Consider the following 21,374-nt stretch of genomic DNA (forward strand, 5'->3'; position numbering starts at 1 on the left):
TTCATCCCCTCCCCCACTCACCTATTGTACTCTATGCTACTTTCTCCCCATCCCCACCCTCCTCTCATTTATCTCTCCACATTCAAGCTCTCCGCCTGTATTCCTGATGAAGGGCTTTTGCCCAAAACGTCGATTTTACTGCTCCCCGGATGCTGCCTGAACTGCTGTGCTTTTCCAGCACCACTCTATTTTCCAGCACCACTCTAATCTAGAGTCTGGTTTCCAGCATCTGCAGTCATTGTTTTTACCTTGGGAACACCACCACCTGCAAGTTCCCCTCCAAGCCACTCACCACCCTGACTTGGAAATATACCACCGTTTCTTCACAGTTGTTGGGTCAACTGTAGGAATTCCCTCCCTACCAGCATTTTGGGTCAACCCACAGCAAATCGACTGCAGCGAATCAAGAATTCAGCTCACCACCAGCTTCTCAAGGGTAAATAGAGATGAGTTATCAATGCTGGCCAGCCTGCAACGTCAAGTCTCACAAATGAATTTTTAAAAAAGGGAGCCTGAGGAGCAACTTTTTTTAACACAGAGTGGTACACATCAAGGAATCCCTACAGTGTCCAAACCAGCCCTTCGGCCCAACAAGCCCACGCCAACCCTCCGAGCAGTATCCCACCCAAACCCATTCCTCTATATTTACCCCTGATTCATGCACTTGAATTACACATCCCTGAAAACTATGGGCAATTTAGCATAGCCAATTTACCTAACCTGCACTTCTTTGGATTGTAGGAGGAAACTGGAGCACACCGACACTGGGAGAATGTGCAAACTCCATACAGACCGTCACCCAAGGCTGGAATTGAACCTGGGTCTCTGGCACTGTGAGGCAGCAGTGCTAACTGCTGAGCCACCATGCTGCCCTACATATGGAATGAGCTGCCAACAGAAGTGGTTGCGGCAGTTACATTAATGACACTTAAAGTGCATTTGGACAGATACATGGATAGGAAAGGTTTAGAAGGATATGAGCCAAGTGTAGGGAAATAGGGTTAGCATGGAGGGACATTTTGGTCAACATGGACCAGTTTGGGCTTAAGGACCTGCCTCCATGCAGTAGGACTCTGACATTTTGACTCTTTATGACATAGTAACTGAATAACTTTGTATTTTAGAGCACATCTTCATCTGATCAACACATTCACATGTGACTACTCATCGTAACATCTTGTTGCTTGTGAGTGTGACTCATTCTTTCATACACCTTTCAATGTAACCTGAATAGTGTTCTACCTTCAGGTTAAGTATGCTACAATAAAATCAGTAATTAGACAATTAAAAGTATTAATGATAAGAGTATTATGACTATTCACACTTACAAAACAACATTCCTTGGTGAAAGAGACCCACATATCTGATAAAGTTCACTGTAGACTGATCAATGGTGATGCTTGCTTGTTACTGAGTAAAGCAGACTGGAAAGAAACTGGCATGAGATCCGGGATTGTAAGAAGCTGTACAGATGGAATGGATTCAGTTAATCCAGGATGGAACCTTTGTCCTAGTGTGTCGGATAAATTTAAAACCAGTAATTTAGTAGGGGAGGATCCAGAAGAATCCACAAAGCAGCCTAAATATTGAAAAGAGGACAGGTTAACATAGGAAAGAATTAAGTAAGGGATTATATATATTCGAACACACGATTGTGGTGGACCCAGGGACACTGACTGAGTTTGAGGTAGTTAATCTAAGTGGCGTGACTGCCTCCTTTAACACAACATACAAGTAACTGTCCTCCTCCCTGATGTATTTCAGTGTTCAAAGTTCAAACTCCAGTTCCTCAAGCAACCACAATCCTTTAGCTGTTTGTCGAGAACAGTTTTTAGTGTATGAATGAATGAATTCTTTTTTTTTGATTTTTGATTCTGCTCTTATACGTAAGTAATCCCTTGCAGATCTTCATATTATTTTAGGTTGGCACAAATTGAAGAAAGCCTTTGTTGGAAATGATTAGAAACACTGTACTTTGGTGGATGGGTTTGGGTGGGATGCTGTTTGGAGGATTGTTGCAGACTCAATGGGTCAAATGACCTCTTGCTGCACTGTAGGCATTCTTTGATTCTGTTCTGTGACTCCTGTCACTGCTGTCCTCCCTCAACAGCGCACCCTGCTGTGAAGGTCCCAGAGGACTGCTCCAGCTGCCCTCACTCACCAGTCTTCTTGGGAATCCCAGCTGGGTAAAAAAAATACAATTCCAGCCTTATGTTGTGCTTTAAATAAAAACAGAAAGTGCTGAAGAAATTCAGCAGGTATAACAACAAAACAGTTAACATATCAAGTTCAGTATGACTCTGGTTCAGAACTAAATTCCTGGTTATATTGGATTAAAATATTAATTCTTTTTCTCTCTACACAGATGCTGCCAGACCTGTTGAGTTTCTCCATTATCCTCAGTATTTTGCTTTTACTTTATTGTGCCTTGGTAGGCTTGTGTAAATGTAGGAAAGTTTGTCAAATTTTATTGCCCTCATTGGAACATTTTAAGCTGGAAGCAGTGACTGCTGTTGAGTTCTCTGCATTAATTTCAAAAGCCTGCACTCAGAACCAGTTGGGAATTTCATTCAGTTTTTTCTCTCATTATGTGTATATTCTTTTCTCTCTCTGTCTTCCTTAATTTGTATGTTTATTTGTCTCCTGAGAGAAGTTTATTCTGCTCTGTGTCCATGCCTAAGTATGGAAGAATCCTGACCTTGGTTTAGGAGTTGAAGATCCTTTCTGTATCTTTCCCCTCATAGTTTTACCCCTGGATTCTTCCTGAGTGCCAACACAAAATTTTCTTCCACATTTGCCCCAGTTCACAGGTGCATAGTTAAGGATGATATTTCTTCTTATTTTGGACTCCAAAAAAAACCCCAACTGCTAGTAAGGTACTTAACCGTTTGGTACTTTCTATTTCCATGTAAGGAAACATGATTCCTCAATCTTTCATTTATAATAATATGAAAGACGGCAATGCCTATGATGTGTTTCTGTTTAAAGTTTATTGCTGCAATTATAAAGGAGGAAAGATGTTGGTGTGGAGCAGGAATAGTCTAATAATAACAAAAAAGACAAATGAGATGTTAAATATAAGTCTCAAATGAATGATACAAAGAGGCAATGTGGGTTTGTGCAGATTAATCTGAGTCCGTGCCAAAAAGTAATGAAAACCACTGGTGCCAGATTTCAGTGCAACAGAATAAATCCAGATCTGATGTGATGAAAACCAGTATATGCCAATAAATCTTGCTCTGGTTTCATACAGGTTTCATACTGATTCATACAGTTTTCTCCCTCTTGGCCGTGAGACTTGACTAGAAAACTCTTTCTGGTGAGGATGCAATAGCTTGGTGATGTGACTCTGCTCCACAACACAAACATGACTATCATGCCATGTACACAAGGATCTGAAATCACAAATCTAACTTTATTTCATTCATCCTCCCTCTAGGCGGTTACATCAACAATTCGAGAGCTATAAGGAACAGATCCGAAAAATTGGTGATGAAGCACGCCGTTACCAGGGGGAGCATAAGGATGATACCCCAACCTGTGGGATCTGCCTCAAAACCAAGTTTGCTGATGGCTGCGGCCATATCTGCTCTTACTGCCAGACTAAATTCTGTGCTCGGTGTGGGGGTCGGGTTATGCTTCGCTCAAACAATGTGAGTATGCAAGGGAAATCTTTTTCAGCATTTATACTGTTCATCTTATGGAACTGATGTTGCATCCTGATTTTGTAAATTTTTTTTATTAGGGAGCAAGGCACAGACCCTGTCCCTCCATTTAAAAACTATCAAAACTTAATAGGATACATTTCCCTTGTATTGAAACAAATGTGTTCTTTATACTTTCTTAAGCCACTTTCTAAAATGAGCGAAGTAATTGCACTCAGACTATGTTCAGAAAGAGGTTGTATTGTCTCCTCCATGCACCAGTAGATAGAATCTATCAGGACAGTGCCAGTGTAAGACAACCTCGAGTACCATACCATGAGTTCTTAGCCTCTGACTTTATTTCCACATCTTCTCAGCCCTTCTAGTACTTTTGGTGTTGACACAGAAAATTCATTATTACACTGGGCATAAATTGAAAGAAGAGTTGATCAGAAGCCAGCCATGTGTCATTTGTGGTAAACTAGGGGTTGCTAAAGGTTCTGGTAAAACCTTCCAGGTTTAACCATAACACTGTAGCAATTTGGTTCTTAGCAAGCAATACAGAAGGATTAACATCCTAATATCCACTGTTCATGCATTAACCTGAAATTTGGGTTCAGGAGACAACAAAATATGCACCTGGCTTGTGTATGCATTTCTTCTGCTAAGAAGGGGCAGGATTAGGCCATTCAATCCATCACATTTGCTGTGTCATGATTGATCTGGTATTCGCCTGAACTATACTCTCCTGCCTGCCTCTTTAATCTTTGACTCCTTTGTACATCAAAATCTGTCTAATGTTGTCTCTAGTTCTCTCTGGAGTAAAGAATTCCAACGGGTAACTATCCTCAGAGGGAAGAAATTTGTGGGCGGCACGGTGGCACAGTGGTTAGCACTGCTGCCTCACAGCGCCTGAGACCGGGGTTCAATTCCCGACTCAGGTGACTGACTGTGTGGAGTTTGCACATTCTCCCCGTGTCTGCGTGGGTTTCCTCCGGGTGCTCCGGTTTCCTCCCACAGTCCAAAGATGTGCAGGGTCAGTTGAATTGGCCATGCTAAATTGCCCGTAGTGTTAGGTAAGGGGTAAATGTAGGGGTATCGATGGGTTTCGCTTCGGCGGGTCGGTGTGGACTTGTTGGGCCGAAGGGCCTGTTTCCACACTGTAATGTAATCTAATCTAATCTAAAATTCCTCCTTATTTCTGTCTGAATTAAGAGAACCCTTATTTTGAGATTCCGCTTTCTAGTTTGAGATACTCTTTGATTGGAAGCACCCTCTCAATATTGACCCTGTCAAATCCTCTCAGAACTTTTTATATTTGAACAAGATAGCTCCTTATTCTTCTAAACCCAACTGGTTATAGACTATACGGTGTAGAAGCATAAGGAGTTCATTCAGTCAATCAAGTCTGCTGTGCCTTTCAGTATGATCATGGCTGATTTGATAATCCTCCACACCACTTTCCTGCCTTTCGTGCATTTGGAAACAAGCCATTCAGCCCATTGAGTGCACACTGACCTTCCAAAGAGCATCCCACCCAGACCTAAACTCTCTGAGTAAAGAGGTTTCTCTTCATCTCACTCCTAGCTCTCTTGATGACAGTCTTGAAATTGTGACTCCTAGTTACTGAATTATGAACTATTTGAAACAAAATACCCTTCTGTACCCTGTCAAAATTGTTCATAAATTTAAATACCTTATTAATGTCTCTTAATCTTCTCTGCTCCAAAGAACACACCAAATTTCTCCAGTCCTTCCTTGCATCTGAAATCCATGTTCTAGTATCATTTCAGTAAACCTCTTTTGAACACTCTCCAGGGCAATAATATCCTTCCTTGAATAAGGTGCTCAGAACTGAAGACAATACTGCAAATTAGTATAGCCTCACTTCCTTGCTTTTATACCCTATACCTCTGTTTATAAACTCAAGGATCCTATTAGCCTTCATAACAACTATTTCAACTTGCCTGGCCATTTTCCGAGAATTATGTATGTGAACCCTGAGGTCCCTCTGCTTTTGTGCTCTCCTCAAAGTTGAACCATTGAATCTATATTGTCTTTATGTACCTTCTATCAAAATGCATTACCTCTCATTTCTCAGCATTGAAATTCATCAGTCAGTTGTCTGCCCATTTGGCTAACTTGTCAATGTCGCTCAGCATCACCCTCAGAATTCAGTATTCTCCTGACTTTAGACTCTGCAAATTTAGAGATTACACCCCCAACACCCATCTCCAAGTCATTTATAGCAATAAGAAAAATCAAGAGTTCCAAGACTGATCCCTGGGGAACACCACTTTCAACTTGTCTCCAATCTGAGAAATGCCCATCTATACCCACCTTCTCTTTCCTATCTTTTACCCAGTTTCAAATCCTTGTTTTCAAATATAGACACAGAATACATAGAATCCCTACAGGGTGGAAACAGGTCCACATTGTCCCTCTGAAGGGTATCCCATCCAAACGTGTTCCCCTACCCTATTACTCCCTGACTAATGTACCTAACCTACACATCTCTGAACACTATGGGAATTTAGTAAGTGTTATGAAACTGTGGGTGTACTGTACCTTTAAGACAGTTAAAAGCTAGCAGAACTACCTGACGCAGCACCAACAAGATATAATGTAACATTAGGTCAAACAACTCGATTCGCTGGTTGTCTGAAGATGACAAAACAAATTTAAATTAGGCCAACAGGATAAATTATACCCTGAAAAATACCAAACTCCAATAAAGTTTGAATTTAGTATATTGACAATCTTAAAAGCTAGTGATACAATCAGATGCTTTGGGAGTATAAGACCGAGGAAAATTGAATAGTTTGGAGAGAACTGCCAAGCCACCAGCATCCGCTGACTGCCCAGAGAACAGCTCGCTTAAATGTACCTTTATTGATCAGTAACCTGTGAAACAGAAATCCCTAAGAAGAAGAAAAGAAGGCCAAGGAAGATCTAAGAGAAGATTTGACATCTAGCTGGTTTTGAACATTTGAATTTTTGTTAAATCTTAATCAGGGGTTTTATCGGACTAGTATTATAGAAAGAAAGGTGAAAGATAGGTTAGAGAAAGGAGTTGTAAATAATGGTTAGTTAATTGTTCTCTGTTAATCTTTAAGAAGTAAAGTTGTTATTTTTACTTTAAGTAATTCTTGGCCTCTCTAATTTTCACAGATTACTACATGGGATCAATCTTTTCTGTGCAGCTTTTTTAAATTAGGCAGGAGGGTTTACCTCGTGACAGAACTGTTTGGGGACTCATTGCTGGGATTTGAATGGTTTGGGACTTTTGTCCGTGATTTGAACAGTTTGGGACTTGGATTGGCATTTGAACAGATTTGGAGTATGAAAAATCCCAGCAGATTTAAACATTGCATGTTATGGATGTAGGTTTGCTCACTGAGTTAGAAGGTTCATTTTCAAACGTTTTGTCACCATAATAGGTAACATCTTCAGTGAGCCTCCGAATGAAGCACTGGTGGTGTAAACCACTTTCTATTTATATGTTTGGATTTCCTTGGGTTTGTGATGTCATTTCGTGTTCTTTTTCTCATGAGTGGAAAATGAGGTCCAAGTCAATGTGTTTGTTGATACAGTTCTGGTTGGAAAGCCATGCTTCTAGGAATTCTTGTGCATTTCTCCGTTTGGCTTGTCCTAGGATGGATGTGTTGATCCAGTAAAAATGGTGTCCTTCCTCGTCTGTATGTAAGGATAATAGTGAGAGAGGGTCATATCGTTCAGTGTCTAGTTGATGTTCATGTATTCTGGTAGTTAGTTTTAGATTAGATTACTTACAGTGTGGAATTAGGCCCTTCGGCCCAACAAGTCCACACCGACCCACCGAAGCTCAGCTCACCCAGACCCATTCCCCTACACTTACCCCTTCACCTAACACAATGGGCAATTTAGCATGGCCAGTTCCCCTGACCGACACATCTTTGGATTGTGGGAGGAAACTGGAGCACCCGGAGGAAACCCATGCAGACACGTTCCCCTGACCGACACTTTGGATTGGCAGGGGGGAAACCCGGAGCACCCGGAGGAAACCCATGCAGACACAGGGAGAATGTGCAAACTCCACACAGAGAGTCACCTGAGGTGGGAATCGAACCCCGGTCTCTAGCGCTGTGAGGCAGCAGTGCTAACCACTGTGCCACCATGCTGCCTGTTTGTTCAATGTAGTGTTTGTTACAATTCTTACAAGATATTTTGTCCAGACAACAAGCAAAACGAATGTCATTTCCAAAATCGACCACCTTAACGTTTGCCGTATGTGTCATACATGTCAAATGGTAGGTGAGCCACAGGCGATTGTACACCAGCACCTTTGTTGCCAATTCCTGCATTTGAAGAACCTTTCATGCAGGTTATAATTGATTGTGTAAGTCCTCTCCCGAGAACTAAAAGTGGGAACCAGTACTTGTTTACAATAATGGATGTGTCTACAGATTTCCGGAGACAATTCCATCACAGAGTATTAAGGCATAAAAGGTGCTAGAGGAGTTAGTAGCTTTCTTCACATGATATGAGCTACCAAGAGAGATTCAGTCAGACCAAGGGTCAAATTTTACTGCTAGGCTGTTTAAGGAGGTTATGGATAGCTTAGATATACAGCACTTGAAGTCCAGTGCATATCATCCTGAATCCCAGGGAGCTTTAGAAAGGTGGCCTCAGACCTTGAAGACCATGTTAAGAGCATACTGTCAAGACTACTCGAATGATTGGGATAAAGATATTCCATTTGTGTTGTTTGCTAGTAGAGATGCCCAAATGAATCTACTCAGTTTTCTCCCTTTGAGTTAATATTGGGTCATGAAGTGAAATTTGAAATTAATTAAAGAAACATTGACCAAAGTGAGGTCACACACTTAGATTATGTATTGGAAGTGAGGAAAAGACTAAATCGAGTAGGTGAGTTAGCTAAACAGCACAATGTAGAATGAAGCAGGTGGCAGATAAAAACTCTGAGACTTGGACGTTTTCCTGAGGGGATGACATGTTCATACTGCTATCAGTGATAGGAGATCCCTTCAAAGCCAAATTTGGTGGTCCCTATCAAATTGAGGAAACGTTGAGTCAGGTGAACTATCTAGTAAAGGATAGTTCACCTTTAGGATAGGAAAAAAAGGTATCAGGTATATCATATGAACATGTTGAAACCGTATTATACTAGAGAGAAAGGACTAGAGAAACAGGTGTGAGTTACTGCCCCACAGATGATGTTGATTTTTATGGCTTCAAAATAGATTAAAAAATGGAGACGTGCTTGAGGAGTGGAATGGGTTAGTAAGCTATCTGTCTCAGGAGCATAGAAAGCAGTTGAAAGATTTGTTGCTGCAGTATAAGGACATATATGAGAGTCAGATGGGGAGGACTAATGCTATTATACATGAAGTAGACGTAGGGAATTCTGCTCCAATAAAACAACACCCCTGTTGGATTAATCCTTTCAAAGCCAGACAAGTCCAGATAGAGGTGAAGGCCCTTCCCAATGAGGATATCATCGAACTGAGCCAGAGCGAGTGGAGTTTGTCGATGGTCTTAGTTCCCAAACCGGACGGGAGTCATTGAATGTGCGTGGATTATCAGAAGGTCAACGCCATTACGAAATCAGACTCATGTCCAATATCAAGATTGGAGAACTGTCCAACTGTGTTGGACTTAATGCGTGGTTACTGGCAGGTACCATTATCAGAGTCGATGAAAGAAGTTTCTGCGTTTGTAACCCCAAATGGGCTATATCAGTTTAAAGTGATGCCCTTTGGAATGAAGAAGGCACCCACCACTTCCCAAAGACTCATGAACAGAGTTGTGGCTGGGTTTAGAAACTGTGCAGTCTATGTGGATGGTGTAGTGATGTTTAGTAAGGCCTGGAAAGATCACAGGGTACAGTTGGCAGAGCTCTTTGAAGCAAACTTACAAGAAGCAAAACGGGTGATAAACTAAATTTGTGAAAGCAGAGATAATGTTCTTAGGACATAACATCGGTCATAGAAGGTTGACTCCATGGAACGCAAAGATGAAGGTCATTGAGGAATTTCCATGACCAACCTTGAAGAAAGAGGTGTTTTGATTCTTTGAACTCAGCAGATTCTATCGAAGTTTGTTCCAAATTTCAGCAGTATAATGACTGAAGTGGACTGCTAACCGATTTGCTACAGAAGAACACAAAGTTTTGGTGGACAGAACCATGCCAGAAGGCATTCAACTATTTGAAAGCCATATTAACCACTAAATCAGTTTTAACTACACCAAACTTTTCAAAACCTTTTAAAGTCACCATCGATGCCAGTGACATTGGAGTTGGGGCTGTACTCCTGCAGGAAGATGAGGATGGGATTGAACTGCCAGTTGGTTATCTTTCGAAGATCAACATCCACCAGAGGAAATACTCCATTATCGAAAAAGAATTATTGAGTTCGGTACTGGCATTACCAAAACATTTTAATGTGTATGTCACAAACAATGTGTCGGAGATGGTTGTGTACATGGATCACAATCCACTTATATTCTTAGAATGCTTTAAAGACAAGAATGTGAGAATAAATAAAAGCAAAGGGCTTTGACAAAGGGTCAGTTAGACACAAAACGTCAGCTCTTTTCTCTCCTTACAGATGCTGCCAGACCTGCTGAGATTTTCCAGCATTTTCTCTTTTGGTTTAAGAATATCAAACTATTTCTTTAGAGTCTTATGTTACAGACTTTTTATGTAAAAATTGTACATGTTGCAGGTCATAAGAATGTACTTGCAATATGTATGATTTTTAACTGATAACATTTAGATGAGATTTGTCTTTATTTAATGTTATATACTATACACAGTTATAAGGGAAGAACTTAAGGTAAACTTAGATTAAAGTTATCTGAATGTTAGAGTAATGTGTTTAAAGAATGGAAAAAAAAGAAGCCATCTTTTCTTTATGATGGTCCATTTTTTCTGAAGGGGGCAGATATTATGAAGGTAAGGGTGTACTGTACGTTTAAGAGAGTTTAAAGCTAGCAGAACTACCTTGACACCTACCAAGTGTCAAGATATAATGTAACATTTATATGACACAATACCACAACAAGGTATAATGTAACATTTGGTCAAACAACTCGATTAGCTGGTTGCCTCGAGATGACAAAACAAATTCGAATTAGGCCAATCAGTTTAAATTATAGCCCGAAAAATACTAAACTCCAATAAAATTTGAATTTAGTATATTGACAATCTTAAAAACCAATGACACAATCCAATGCTTTTGGAGTATAAGACCGAGGAAAATTGAACAGTTGGGGGAGAACTGCTAAGCCACCAGCATCTGCAGACTGCCTGGAGAATAGCTCTCTTAAAGGTACCTTTATTGATCAGTAAACTATGAAACAGAAATCCCTAAGAAGAAGAAAAGAAGACCGAGGAAGATATAAGAGAAGATTTGACATCTGGCTGGTTTTAAAAATTTGAATTTTTGTTAAATCTTAATCGGAGGTTTTATCGAACTAATATTATAGAAGGGAAGGTAAAAGATAGGTTAGAGGAAGGAGTTGTAAATAGTTGTTAGTTAATTATTCTCTGTTATACTTTAAGGAATAAAGTTGTTAATTTTTACTTTAAATAGTTCTTGGCCTCTTGAACTTTCACAGACTACTGCACAGGATAAATCTTTTCTGTGTTGCTGGTTTAAATTAAGCAGGAGGGTTTACCCTGTGATGTAACAATAGCCATCTTTGGACTGTGGGTGGAAACCGGAGCACCCAGGGAAAACCCATGCAGACACAGGGAGAATGTGCAAATTCCACACAGTCAGTTCCCCAAGGCTGGAGTTGAACCTGGGTCCCTGGCACTGTGAGCCACTGTGCCTAAATTGCTAATGAACCTGCCATGGGGCATCGTACCAAATGCTTTCTGAAAGTCCTAACATACAATATCCACAGCACTACTGCCTGTGTCACCTTGTAAAAGAACACAGTTACATTTGTCATTGCAAGTGTACATCTAAATACTTCTTCGACGTTTTGAAGTTTTCTGCCTCTACCATCCTTACAGGCAGCGAGTTCCAGATTCCCACCACTCTAGGTAAAAATGTTTTTCCTCGTACCTTCTCTAAACCTTCTGCCCTTTACATTAAATCTGTGTCACTTGCCATTAATCTCTAAATCAAAGGCGAAACGTTCCTTCCTGTCTTAACTATCTATGCCCCCATAATTTCAATTGTGTCCCCTCTCAATCTCTCCTCTAAAGAAAACAACCCCAGTTTATCCTATTTTTGCTCTAACTGGGATTTTCCAATGGAGGCATCATCCTGGTAAATCCACAGTGCATCATCTCCAGTTCTCTCTAATCGCTCCTATGATGTGGATTCCAGATCTGCACATAGTACCCTAGCTGTGGCCCAACTAACATTTTATACAGGTGAAAGTGGGTACTGCTGATGCTGGAGATTAGAGTCAAGATTACAGTAGTGCTGGAAAAGCACAGCAGGTCAGGCAGCATCTGAGGAATAGGAAAATTAATGTTTCGGAAGAGTTCTTTATCAGAATGTCCTTCCTGAGGTGTGGGGCCCAAAATTGGACACAGTATTCTAACATTTTATACAGTTATAGCCTAACTGTTCTTAAATCTATGCCTTGTCTAATAAAGGCAAGTAAACCATGTAAGACCATAAGACCAGAAGGCATAGGAGTGGAAGTAGGGCCATTTGGCCCATCTAGTCCACCCTGCCATTTAATCATGGCTGATGGGCATTTCAACTCCACTTACCCGCACTCTAACCGTAGCCCTTAATTCCCTGCGAGATCAAGAATTTATCAATCTCTGCCTTGAAGACATTTATGTCCTGGCCTCCACTATGCTTTGTGGCAATGAATTCCACAGGCTCACCACTCTCTGGCTAAAGAAATGGCTCCTCATTTCTGTTCTAAATTGATCCCCTGTAATTCTAAGGCTGTGCCCATGGGTCCTAGTCTCCCCGCCTAACAGAAACAACTTCCCAGCGTCCACCCTTTTTAAGCCATGCATTATCTTGTAAGTTTCTATTAGATCTCCCCTAAACCTTCTAAACTCTAATTAATACAATCCCAGGATCCTCAGCCATTCATCATATGTTAGGCCAATCATTCCAGGGATCATCTGTGTGAATCTCTGCTGGACACACTCCAGTGCCTGTATGTCCTTCCTGAGGTGTGGGGCCCAAAATTGGACACAGTATTCTAAATGGGGCCTAACTAGAGCTCTATAAAGTCTTAGAAGCACATCACTGCTTTTACATTCCAACCCTGTTGAGATAAATGACATCATTACATTAGCTTATTTAATCACAGACTCAACCCACAAGTTAACCTGTAGAGAATTCTTGACTAACACTTCCAGATCCCTTATGAATTTTCTCACTGTTTAGAAAATAGTCCATGCCGGTATTCTTTTTACCAAAGTGCAAGATCTCGCATTTGCTCACATTGAATTTCATCAGCTATTTCCTGAACCACTCTCCTAAACTGTCTAAATCTTTCTGCAGTCTCCCCAACACCTCGGTACTACCTGCATGTCCACCTAACTTCGTGTCATCGGCAAACTTCACGAGAATGCCTCTCGTCCCTTCATCTAGATCATTAATATATAAAGTGAACAGCTGCAGCCCCAACACTGAACCCTGCGGGACACCACTTGTTACCAGTTGCCATTCTGAAAAAGAACCTTTTATCCCAACTCTCTGCCTTCTGTCAGACAGCCAATCCTAAATCCTTTCCAATAGATCATCTTGAACACCATGGGCCCTAACCTTACTCAGCATCTTCCCATGAGGCACCGTATCAAAGGCCTTTTGGATAGATAACATCCACTGGGTTTCCCTGGTCTAATCTACTTGTTACCTCTTCAAAGAGTTCTAACAGGTTTGTCAGACATGACCTCCCCTTACTGCATGGCTCAGTGGTTAGCACTGCTGCCTCACAGCGCCAGAGACCCGGGTTCAATTCCCACCTTGGGCAACTGTCTGTGTGGAGTTTGCACATTCTCCCCATGTCTGTGTGGGTTTCCTCCAGGTGCTCTAGTCCCACAGTCCAAAGATGTGCAGGTTAGGTGAATTGGCCATGCTAAATTGCCCATAGTGTTAGGTGCATTAGTCAGGGATGAATGTAGGGGAATAGGTCTGGGTGGATTGCTCTTCGGTGCGGGCTTGTTTCCTCACTGTGGGGAATCCAATCTAATCTAATCTAAATCCATGTTGACTTGTTCTAATCCGATCCTGCACTTCCAAGAATTTAGAAATCTCATCCTTAACGATGGATTCTAGAATTTTACCAACAACCGAAGTTAGGCTAATTGGCCTATAATTTCCCATCGTTTGTCTTGATCCTTTCTTGAACAAGGGGTTACAACAATCATTTTCCAATCACTTTGGACTTTCCCTGACTCCAGTGAGTTTTGAAAGACCACAACGAACACCTCCACTATTTCTCAGCCCGTTCCATCAGAACTCTATGATGTCGTCCATCGGGGTCAGGAGATTTATCCATTTTTAGATCTTTTAGCTTTTCTTGCACTTTTGTAATGGCTGCCATACTCAACTCTGCTTCCTGACTCTCCTTAATTGTTGACGCAAAGTGCTTATTAAATTCTTCAGCTATTTCCTTATCTTCCATCATTAGTCTTCAAGCATCAATTTGGAGCGGCCCAATGTCTACTTGTGCCTCTTGTTTGTTTCTAATGTATTGAAAGAAACTTTTGCTATCATTTCTAATATTGCTGGCTAGTCTACCTTCATATTTGATCCTCTCCTTCCTTATTTCTCTCTTTGTTGTTCTCTGTTTTTGTAGCCTGCTCAATCTTCTGATTTTCCAGATCTCTTAGCCACTTTATAGGGTCTCACTTCTTCTTTGATAAATGTCCTGACTGTCTTTGTCAGGTATGGCTGTCTAACCTCCTCCACCACCCCCGGGATAATCTTTCTTTTCTTTGGGATGAACCTCTCTCCTCAATTACAACCAGAAACTCCTGTCATTGCTGCTCTACTGTCTTCCCCGCTAGTCTCTGCTCCAGTCGATTTTTGTCAGATCTTCTCTCATGCCCCTGTAATTACCTTTATTTAACTGTAACACCATTACATCCAATTCTGCCTTCTCTCTTTCAAACTGCAAACTGAACTCTACATATTGTGATAGCTGCCTCCTAAGTGTTCCCTTACTTTAAGATCTTTTATAAAGTTTGTCTCATTACATAGCACTACATCCAGAATAGCCTGCTCCCTTGTGGGTTCCATCACAAGCTGTTCCAAAAGAAATCCTGTAAGCATTCCTTGAATTCTTTTTCTTTGGATCCACCAGCAACATTATTCACCCAGACCACCTGCATATTGAAATCCCCCATGATCACCATGACATTGCCTTTCTGACATGCCCTTTCTATTTCCTGGTACATCTTGCACCCTGGTCCTGACCACTTTTAGGAACATAACTCCCATTATAGTTTTTTTGCCTTTGTGGTTCTTCAACTCCATCCACACAGACTCCACATCATCTGACCCTGTGTCATTCAGCGCCATAGATTTAGTTTCATTCTTAACTAGCAAGGCGACCCCGCCCCCTCTGCCCAGCTCTCTGTCTTTTCGATAAGTAGTAAATCCTTGAATATTTAACTGCCAGTCCTGAACCCCTACAACCACGTATCTGTGATGCTTACCACATTGTAATCATTCACAATTCATCTACTTTGTTAAGAATACTTCAAGCATTCAGGTAAAGTGCCTTAACGCTAACTTTCTTATCATTATTAGAGATACTGGAAATCATAAGATGTCCTAAATTATCCTGACCTTTTGCTGCATTCCCAGTCTGCCTCAAACTTAAACCCACCTGCACACATGCTGTCCTGCTTCTTTCCATTTAACTCCATAATCACTGTCGCTTTCACTTTCTCTTCCCCCCCCCCCCCCACCCTATTTATCCTTTTCGCTAGAACACTGGTTCCAGATCAGTTCAGGTTGAGACTGTCCCAATGGTTCAGATTCCCCGAGTTACAAAACTGATGCCAATGCCACATGAAATGGAATCCCTCTTTCCCACACCAGTCCCTTAGCCACGTGTTTACTTTCTTATCCCTATGCCAATTGCCAGATGGCTTGTGCAGTAATCGGAAATTATGACCCTTGAGGACTTGTACTTCAATTTCCTTCCTGGTAATCGATAATCCCCAAACACGTTCTCCCCCCTCGCTTTGCCTATGTTGTTAGTCCCAACATCGACCACAAAAACTGAATCCTCCCCCTCCCGCTCGAATGTCCTTTCAAGCTGGTCGGAGTTGTTCTGCACCATGGCACCGGGCAGGCAACACACCACGCGGGACTCCCGGTCCGGCTTGTATAGGATACTATCTGTTTCCCTGATTACAGAATCCCCTATAACAACTACTTGTGTTTTTGCATTCCCCTCTTGATTATGCCTTCTTAACCACTTTATCCACCTGTTCTGATACTTTAAGGGACTGATGGTGTACACATTCTGAGATCCTTCTGATTCTTGGGTTCTAGGGTCCAACCCCTGTTCATCATGTATTTCCATGCCTTGTTTATCCTGTCCAAGTGCATCACCTCTTATTTACCCAATTGAATTGATTTGCTACTGATCAGCATATCTGACCAGCTCAAGCTTATCCTCATGTAATCTAAGCTATCCTCCTCTAGATTTACTATGTGACCAATTTTTTGTATTTTGTTTGAATTTGCTCATCAACCCTCCTACGTTCAAACATAAACCATTTATATTAACAATAACCATTAAGATTTTCAATATTGACTACTGTCTGATCGCATTGGCTGCAGTCTTCCAGTCAGAAAATCGACCCTCAGCCCTCTGCCACCATCACTCAGCCAATATCGGAAGGATGTTGTGAAACTTGAAAGGGTTCAGAAAAAATTTACAAGGGTTGGAGGTTTTGAGCTGTAGGGATAGGCTCAGTAGGCTGGGGCTGTTTTCCCTGACATGTCGGAGGCTGAGGGGGTGACCTTATAGAGGTTTATAAAATCATGAGTGGCATGGTCTTTTTCCTGAGTGGGCGAGTCCAGAACTAGAGGTCATAGGTTTATGGTGAGAGGGGAAAGATGTAAAAGGGACCGAAGGGGCAACTTTTTCATGCAGAAGGTGGTGCGTATATGGAATCATCTGCCAGAGGAAGTGGTGGAGGCTGGAACATTTATAGTATTCTGACAGATCTCTGGCACCTATCCTGTGGCCAGAGAGGAATTGAAAATTTTTACAAGCACCCCGCTATTTCCTCTCTTGCTATTACTGAACAACTTGGGATGCCCATCATCCAGCCCTAGAGATTGATCTACTTTTAAGCCTGCTCTCTGTGTATGCTAATTTCTTTAGTTATAATCATACCTTTTCTCACTCTATAACCTCTTGTCCTAGATTATCCCACAAGAGAGAACATCTGCTCGATGTCCCCTCATGCACTCTCAGCCATGTGATGGCTCCTGTTTTGATTATTAAATTCACCCCAGATGGCTTTATTTATGGAGCTTTCTAAGATGTCATCCCTGCTTACTGCTGTAATTGATTCTGATCTAAATTTCAACACTGCATCCTCTTTTATGCCCTTCCCTGGCTCGCCTGAAGACCACATGTCATAGAATATAGAGCTGTTGGTCTCGCGACAGCAATGACATCTTACACATGTTTTTTTTTGTGTCCTCAACTCATCTGGCTTGTTCATCAAACTCCTTATATTAAAATAAATATTATCCACCCTTGCTAAATTGCCCCTGCTAAACATTCTCTCTGAATTCCACCCAACCCTATAGGAGCAGTCAGGCAACACCAATCCTATACAGTAATGGGTCAAAATTTATAATGTAGAATATTTAAATAATTTGGCAACTTGACATTTCCAAAGATCATATCCATAATGTACTACTAACATGGAAAGTCACTAAAATGTTCTCATGACAAAACTCATCTGTTGAAGGGAGGGCATTTAGGCATTGACTTATTGTGGCATGAGTGTCCTTGCTTAAAAATCTTTTCAGGACAAACCAGAGGCCCTGTGAAGCTAGAGTCTATGGCTGGGATTTTAGTACAAACCCCTGATGTGCTTGTGGACAGATGAAAAAAATGCATATGTTACTGATAAGTAATTCTCATTCAGCTCTTCATACTAAATGGCAGACTTAAGCTCATAAAAATAAGAGGATGTTGCTTATCTTTGGAGATTTTCATTTGTTAAATAAAATTTTAAAATCTTATGCACATTCATGTCTGCTGCTAACAATTTCAAGGGGACACCACACCTGTCCCAGAGACAAACCTGAAACTCAGGTCTAAAACAACATTGAATTTTTTAAAATCTAAAACACCTCATAGATCATAGAATCCCCACAATGTGGAAACAGGCCATTTAGCCCAACAAGTCCACACCAACTCTCCAAAGAGTATCCCACCCAGGTCCATTGCCCTACCATATTACTGTACATTTCCTCTGACTAATGCACCTAACCTACACATCTCTGAACACTGTGGGCAATTTCGCATGGCCAATTCACCTAACCCGCACATTTTTGGATTGTTGGAGGAAACCACACACACGGGAGACATAGTAAGAATGTACGAACTCCACACTGACAGTCACCCGAGTCTGGAGTCGAACCTGGATCCCTGCATTGTGAGGTTGCAGTTCTAACCACTGAGCCACCTTGTTACCCATTATTTGTACATTATTTGGTTTGGAAAAAAATCCTGAATAAATGACATGACTCACCCTAACAGACAGAAATATTATTAAAGGTTAAGCTGGCAGACTTTCAGAAAATTAAAATTAATCTATGATGCTTCTGTTAAATCATGAGCTCTTTCTTTTCAGTTGTGCAGAGATTAGACTGGACATACATTTATCCTTTAAATAGATCATAGGAAATTACGGTTTTAAATATCAAAACTGTTTCTCATACCGATTTAGAATTCATCACACACAGTAACAAAATACTTTTTGATACTTCCAAGATTATAATAGATTATTCAGAGTGTGGTTTATATATCAATCCCTCACTATTTAATGGTGTATGGAGGATGCCTGTTTTAACAATGCTCGTTACAATGTTCGGTTAGAATTCTTTAGTTGCAGTCTGTCCTTTAACTGAAACAGCTCTTGTCGCTCAGACATATTTTATTAATGTCAATTGACACTTTGTCAGTTTAGTTTTTTTGTGCTTTGGTGTGTTTGTTAATCCTTTTGTCTGTCTGATTAGGATTAAGAACTAGATTTTGAATCCTGCATGGTTCTGTTGAAATTACCAATGAAGAAAGTGTGCTTTGATAAAATTACATGGCTGTTTTCAGTCTTTTTATTAACACTTACCTACCTTTCTTATTCTCTCTTCTTGTTTTTCTTTCCTTTTGCTATGCTTCCTTGGATGCTCTCTCTAAAAGGAGGACAAAGTGGTTAGATTTCATGCTTTTTCTATTTTGGTTCTTTTTTCTATTATTAATACAGGAATGGAAAAGCTAAAGGTGTCTAACTGCAATGTGTGTAAAGGAATTTAAATAGATCATTACTCAAGTCTAAAGTATGCCCCTTACATGAAGAAATGTTTGCTAATTTGAAATGGGAATTAATTATGCAACTACCTGCATGCTCTAATATCAGCTATAATATGAGCGTGTAGGTTTTAATCTGGGACAGTGCATCACTTTTGTAACTTAGACAACCACCAGGAATTTGTTAGTCAGAATCATTTTCACTTCAGTACAGCAATCCGATATCCACTCTCCCATGTGAAAAATGCTTACTTTCATTCAGTTCATTCCAACTATCTTTGAGCTCCATCCTCAGAACTGGAACAATGTTAATACCTAGCACTTCTGGTTATTTCCTCGTGGAATGTGAATGTTGTTGGCAAAACCAATATTGATTGCTCATCTCCAGCTGCTCTTGAGAAAATAATGGTGAGCCACCTTCTTGAATATCAGATTCTGAAAGGGCTTGACAGGAAGATGCTGAGAGGATGTTTCCCTTCTTAGAGTTGGGGGAGGGAATGTCTCATAATAGGGATGCACTTTCAGAATAAGCTGACTCTTATTTATGATGGTGATATGGAGAAATATCTCCGCTCAAAGGGCAATAAATGTGTGGAATTCTCTCCCCCAGAAAACAATGGAGGCCACTGAATATATTGAAGACTGAGTTAGACAGATTCTTGATTGAGAAAGAAACCTTAGATTGTGGAGGAGTAGGCAGGAAATTGAATTTAAGGCTACATCAAATCAACCATGATTTTATTGATTGGTCGAGCAGGCTCGATGGGATGAATGGCTCATGTCCTGTTCTTATTTCTTAGAAGAAGTGGCTCGCTCAACCATTTTAGTGCAAAGAGTCAACCACAATGGAATTAACTAGGTAATGACAGGACATTTCCTTTCCTAAAGAATGCCAGTTAAAACAAGATGGCTGTTTACTACAAACAGTGATCATTTCCTGGTTGCTGTCAGTGAGAATAGTGTTATACTCCACATGTACTTAATTAACTGCCTTTAAATTCCCCAAGTACAGTGATCCTTTTTGAACTCAAGTCCCCAGATCATTATTCTTGGCCTCTGAATTAATTATACAAAAACATTCTCACTATATTTCCATACATAATACTGATTCTTACACAAAACACTACTCAGGAAACTGTGGGAGGCAGTCTAATAGTGCTGCATATTGGTGTACTGTGATGATTTCATTCGTTGATGAGAGATGGATTCGTATTCTTAATTACCTAATTTGATACACTGTTAGCAAATAGCACGGTAGACTGTCAAATGAGTGAGCAATGGTAGTATGCCAGAAGACCTGGGTTATGTCTGCCTTGTCCAGAGATATGTAATGACATCTCTGAACAAGTTCATTTTAATGAACGAAATGTGTTTGTAATCCGACGTGAAAAGATGAGGAATGGAATGAGCGAAGAAAAGTAAAAACCATAAAAATGTGTTATGAAACAAAGGAGAGGAACCTTTTCAAAACCATAAATACGTACCACGTAAAATGTGTATTTATCTGGTACCTTTAGAGTAACAAAGATCCCAAAAGACTTCATAAATCATTATAAAACAAAATGTAACCCTGAGGAGATGTTAGTCTGGATTTTCCAAGAAACAGCAATTCCTATTATGGATCCCATGCTGCTCTGTCTGTTTCCCAAGCAACTCAAAGAGGAAAGGGGCGATGATACCAAATTTGAAGAAAGGAAAAACAACACCCGAGGAATGTTAATATATTAGCTAACAGTGATCAGAAGGGCTCTTATGAAACAGGAAGCCTGGTTCAAATCTCACCTACTTCAGAGATGAATAATATGAGGTTAAATACAAAAAACAAAAAAAAGTTGTCAGAGGGGCTCTTGTGATGCAGGAGTATTGTCCCTACTGTAGGGACGCAGAGGGTGGTGGTTGATGGGAAGTATTCATCCTGGAGTTCATTTACTAGTGGTGTACTGCAAGGATTTGTTTTGGGTCCACTGCTATTTGTCATTTTCATAAATGACCTGGATAAGGACATTTGCGGATGATACTAAGGTCAGTAGAATTGTGGATAGTGACGAAGGATGCTGCAGGTTACAGGGGGACATAGATAAGCTACAGAGCTCGAGGTAAAAACAATGACTGCAGATGCTGGAAACCAGATTCTGGATCAGTGGTGCTGGAAGAGCACAGCAATTCAGGCAGCATCCGAGGACAGGCAAAATCGACGTTTCGGGCAAAAGCCCTTCATCAGGA

General features: G+C 40.8%; 1 protein-coding gene across 19 annotated transcripts in view; it reads left to right on the forward strand.

Annotated features, from left to right (window-relative positions):
• Positions 1 to 21,374, forward strand: part of LOC122543331 (regulating synaptic membrane exocytosis protein 1-like) — an 845,124-nt gene that overhangs the window by 354,635 nt on the left and 469,115 nt on the right. For 16 of the 19 annotated variants that reach the window (XM_043682026.1, XM_043682010.1, XM_043682017.1 and 13 more), the window contains 2 exons: positions 3,440 to 3,653; positions 19,044 to 19,055. In XM_043682026.1, coding sequence (XP_043537961.1) covers positions 3,440 to 3,653; positions 19,044 to 19,055 — 226 coding nt within the window. The remainder of the gene's footprint in view (positions 1 to 3,439; positions 3,654 to 19,043; positions 19,056 to 21,374) is intronic. The other 3 variants (XM_043681872.1, XM_043681982.1, XM_043681993.1) reach the window with 1 other exon arrangement.

The sequence above is a fragment of the Chiloscyllium plagiosum genome, chromosome 3 (assembly GCF_004010195.1).
Source record: "Chiloscyllium plagiosum isolate BGI_BamShark_2017 chromosome 3, ASM401019v2, whole genome shotgun sequence".
NCBI lineage: Eukaryota > Metazoa > Chordata > Chondrichthyes > Orectolobiformes > Hemiscylliidae > Chiloscyllium > Chiloscyllium plagiosum.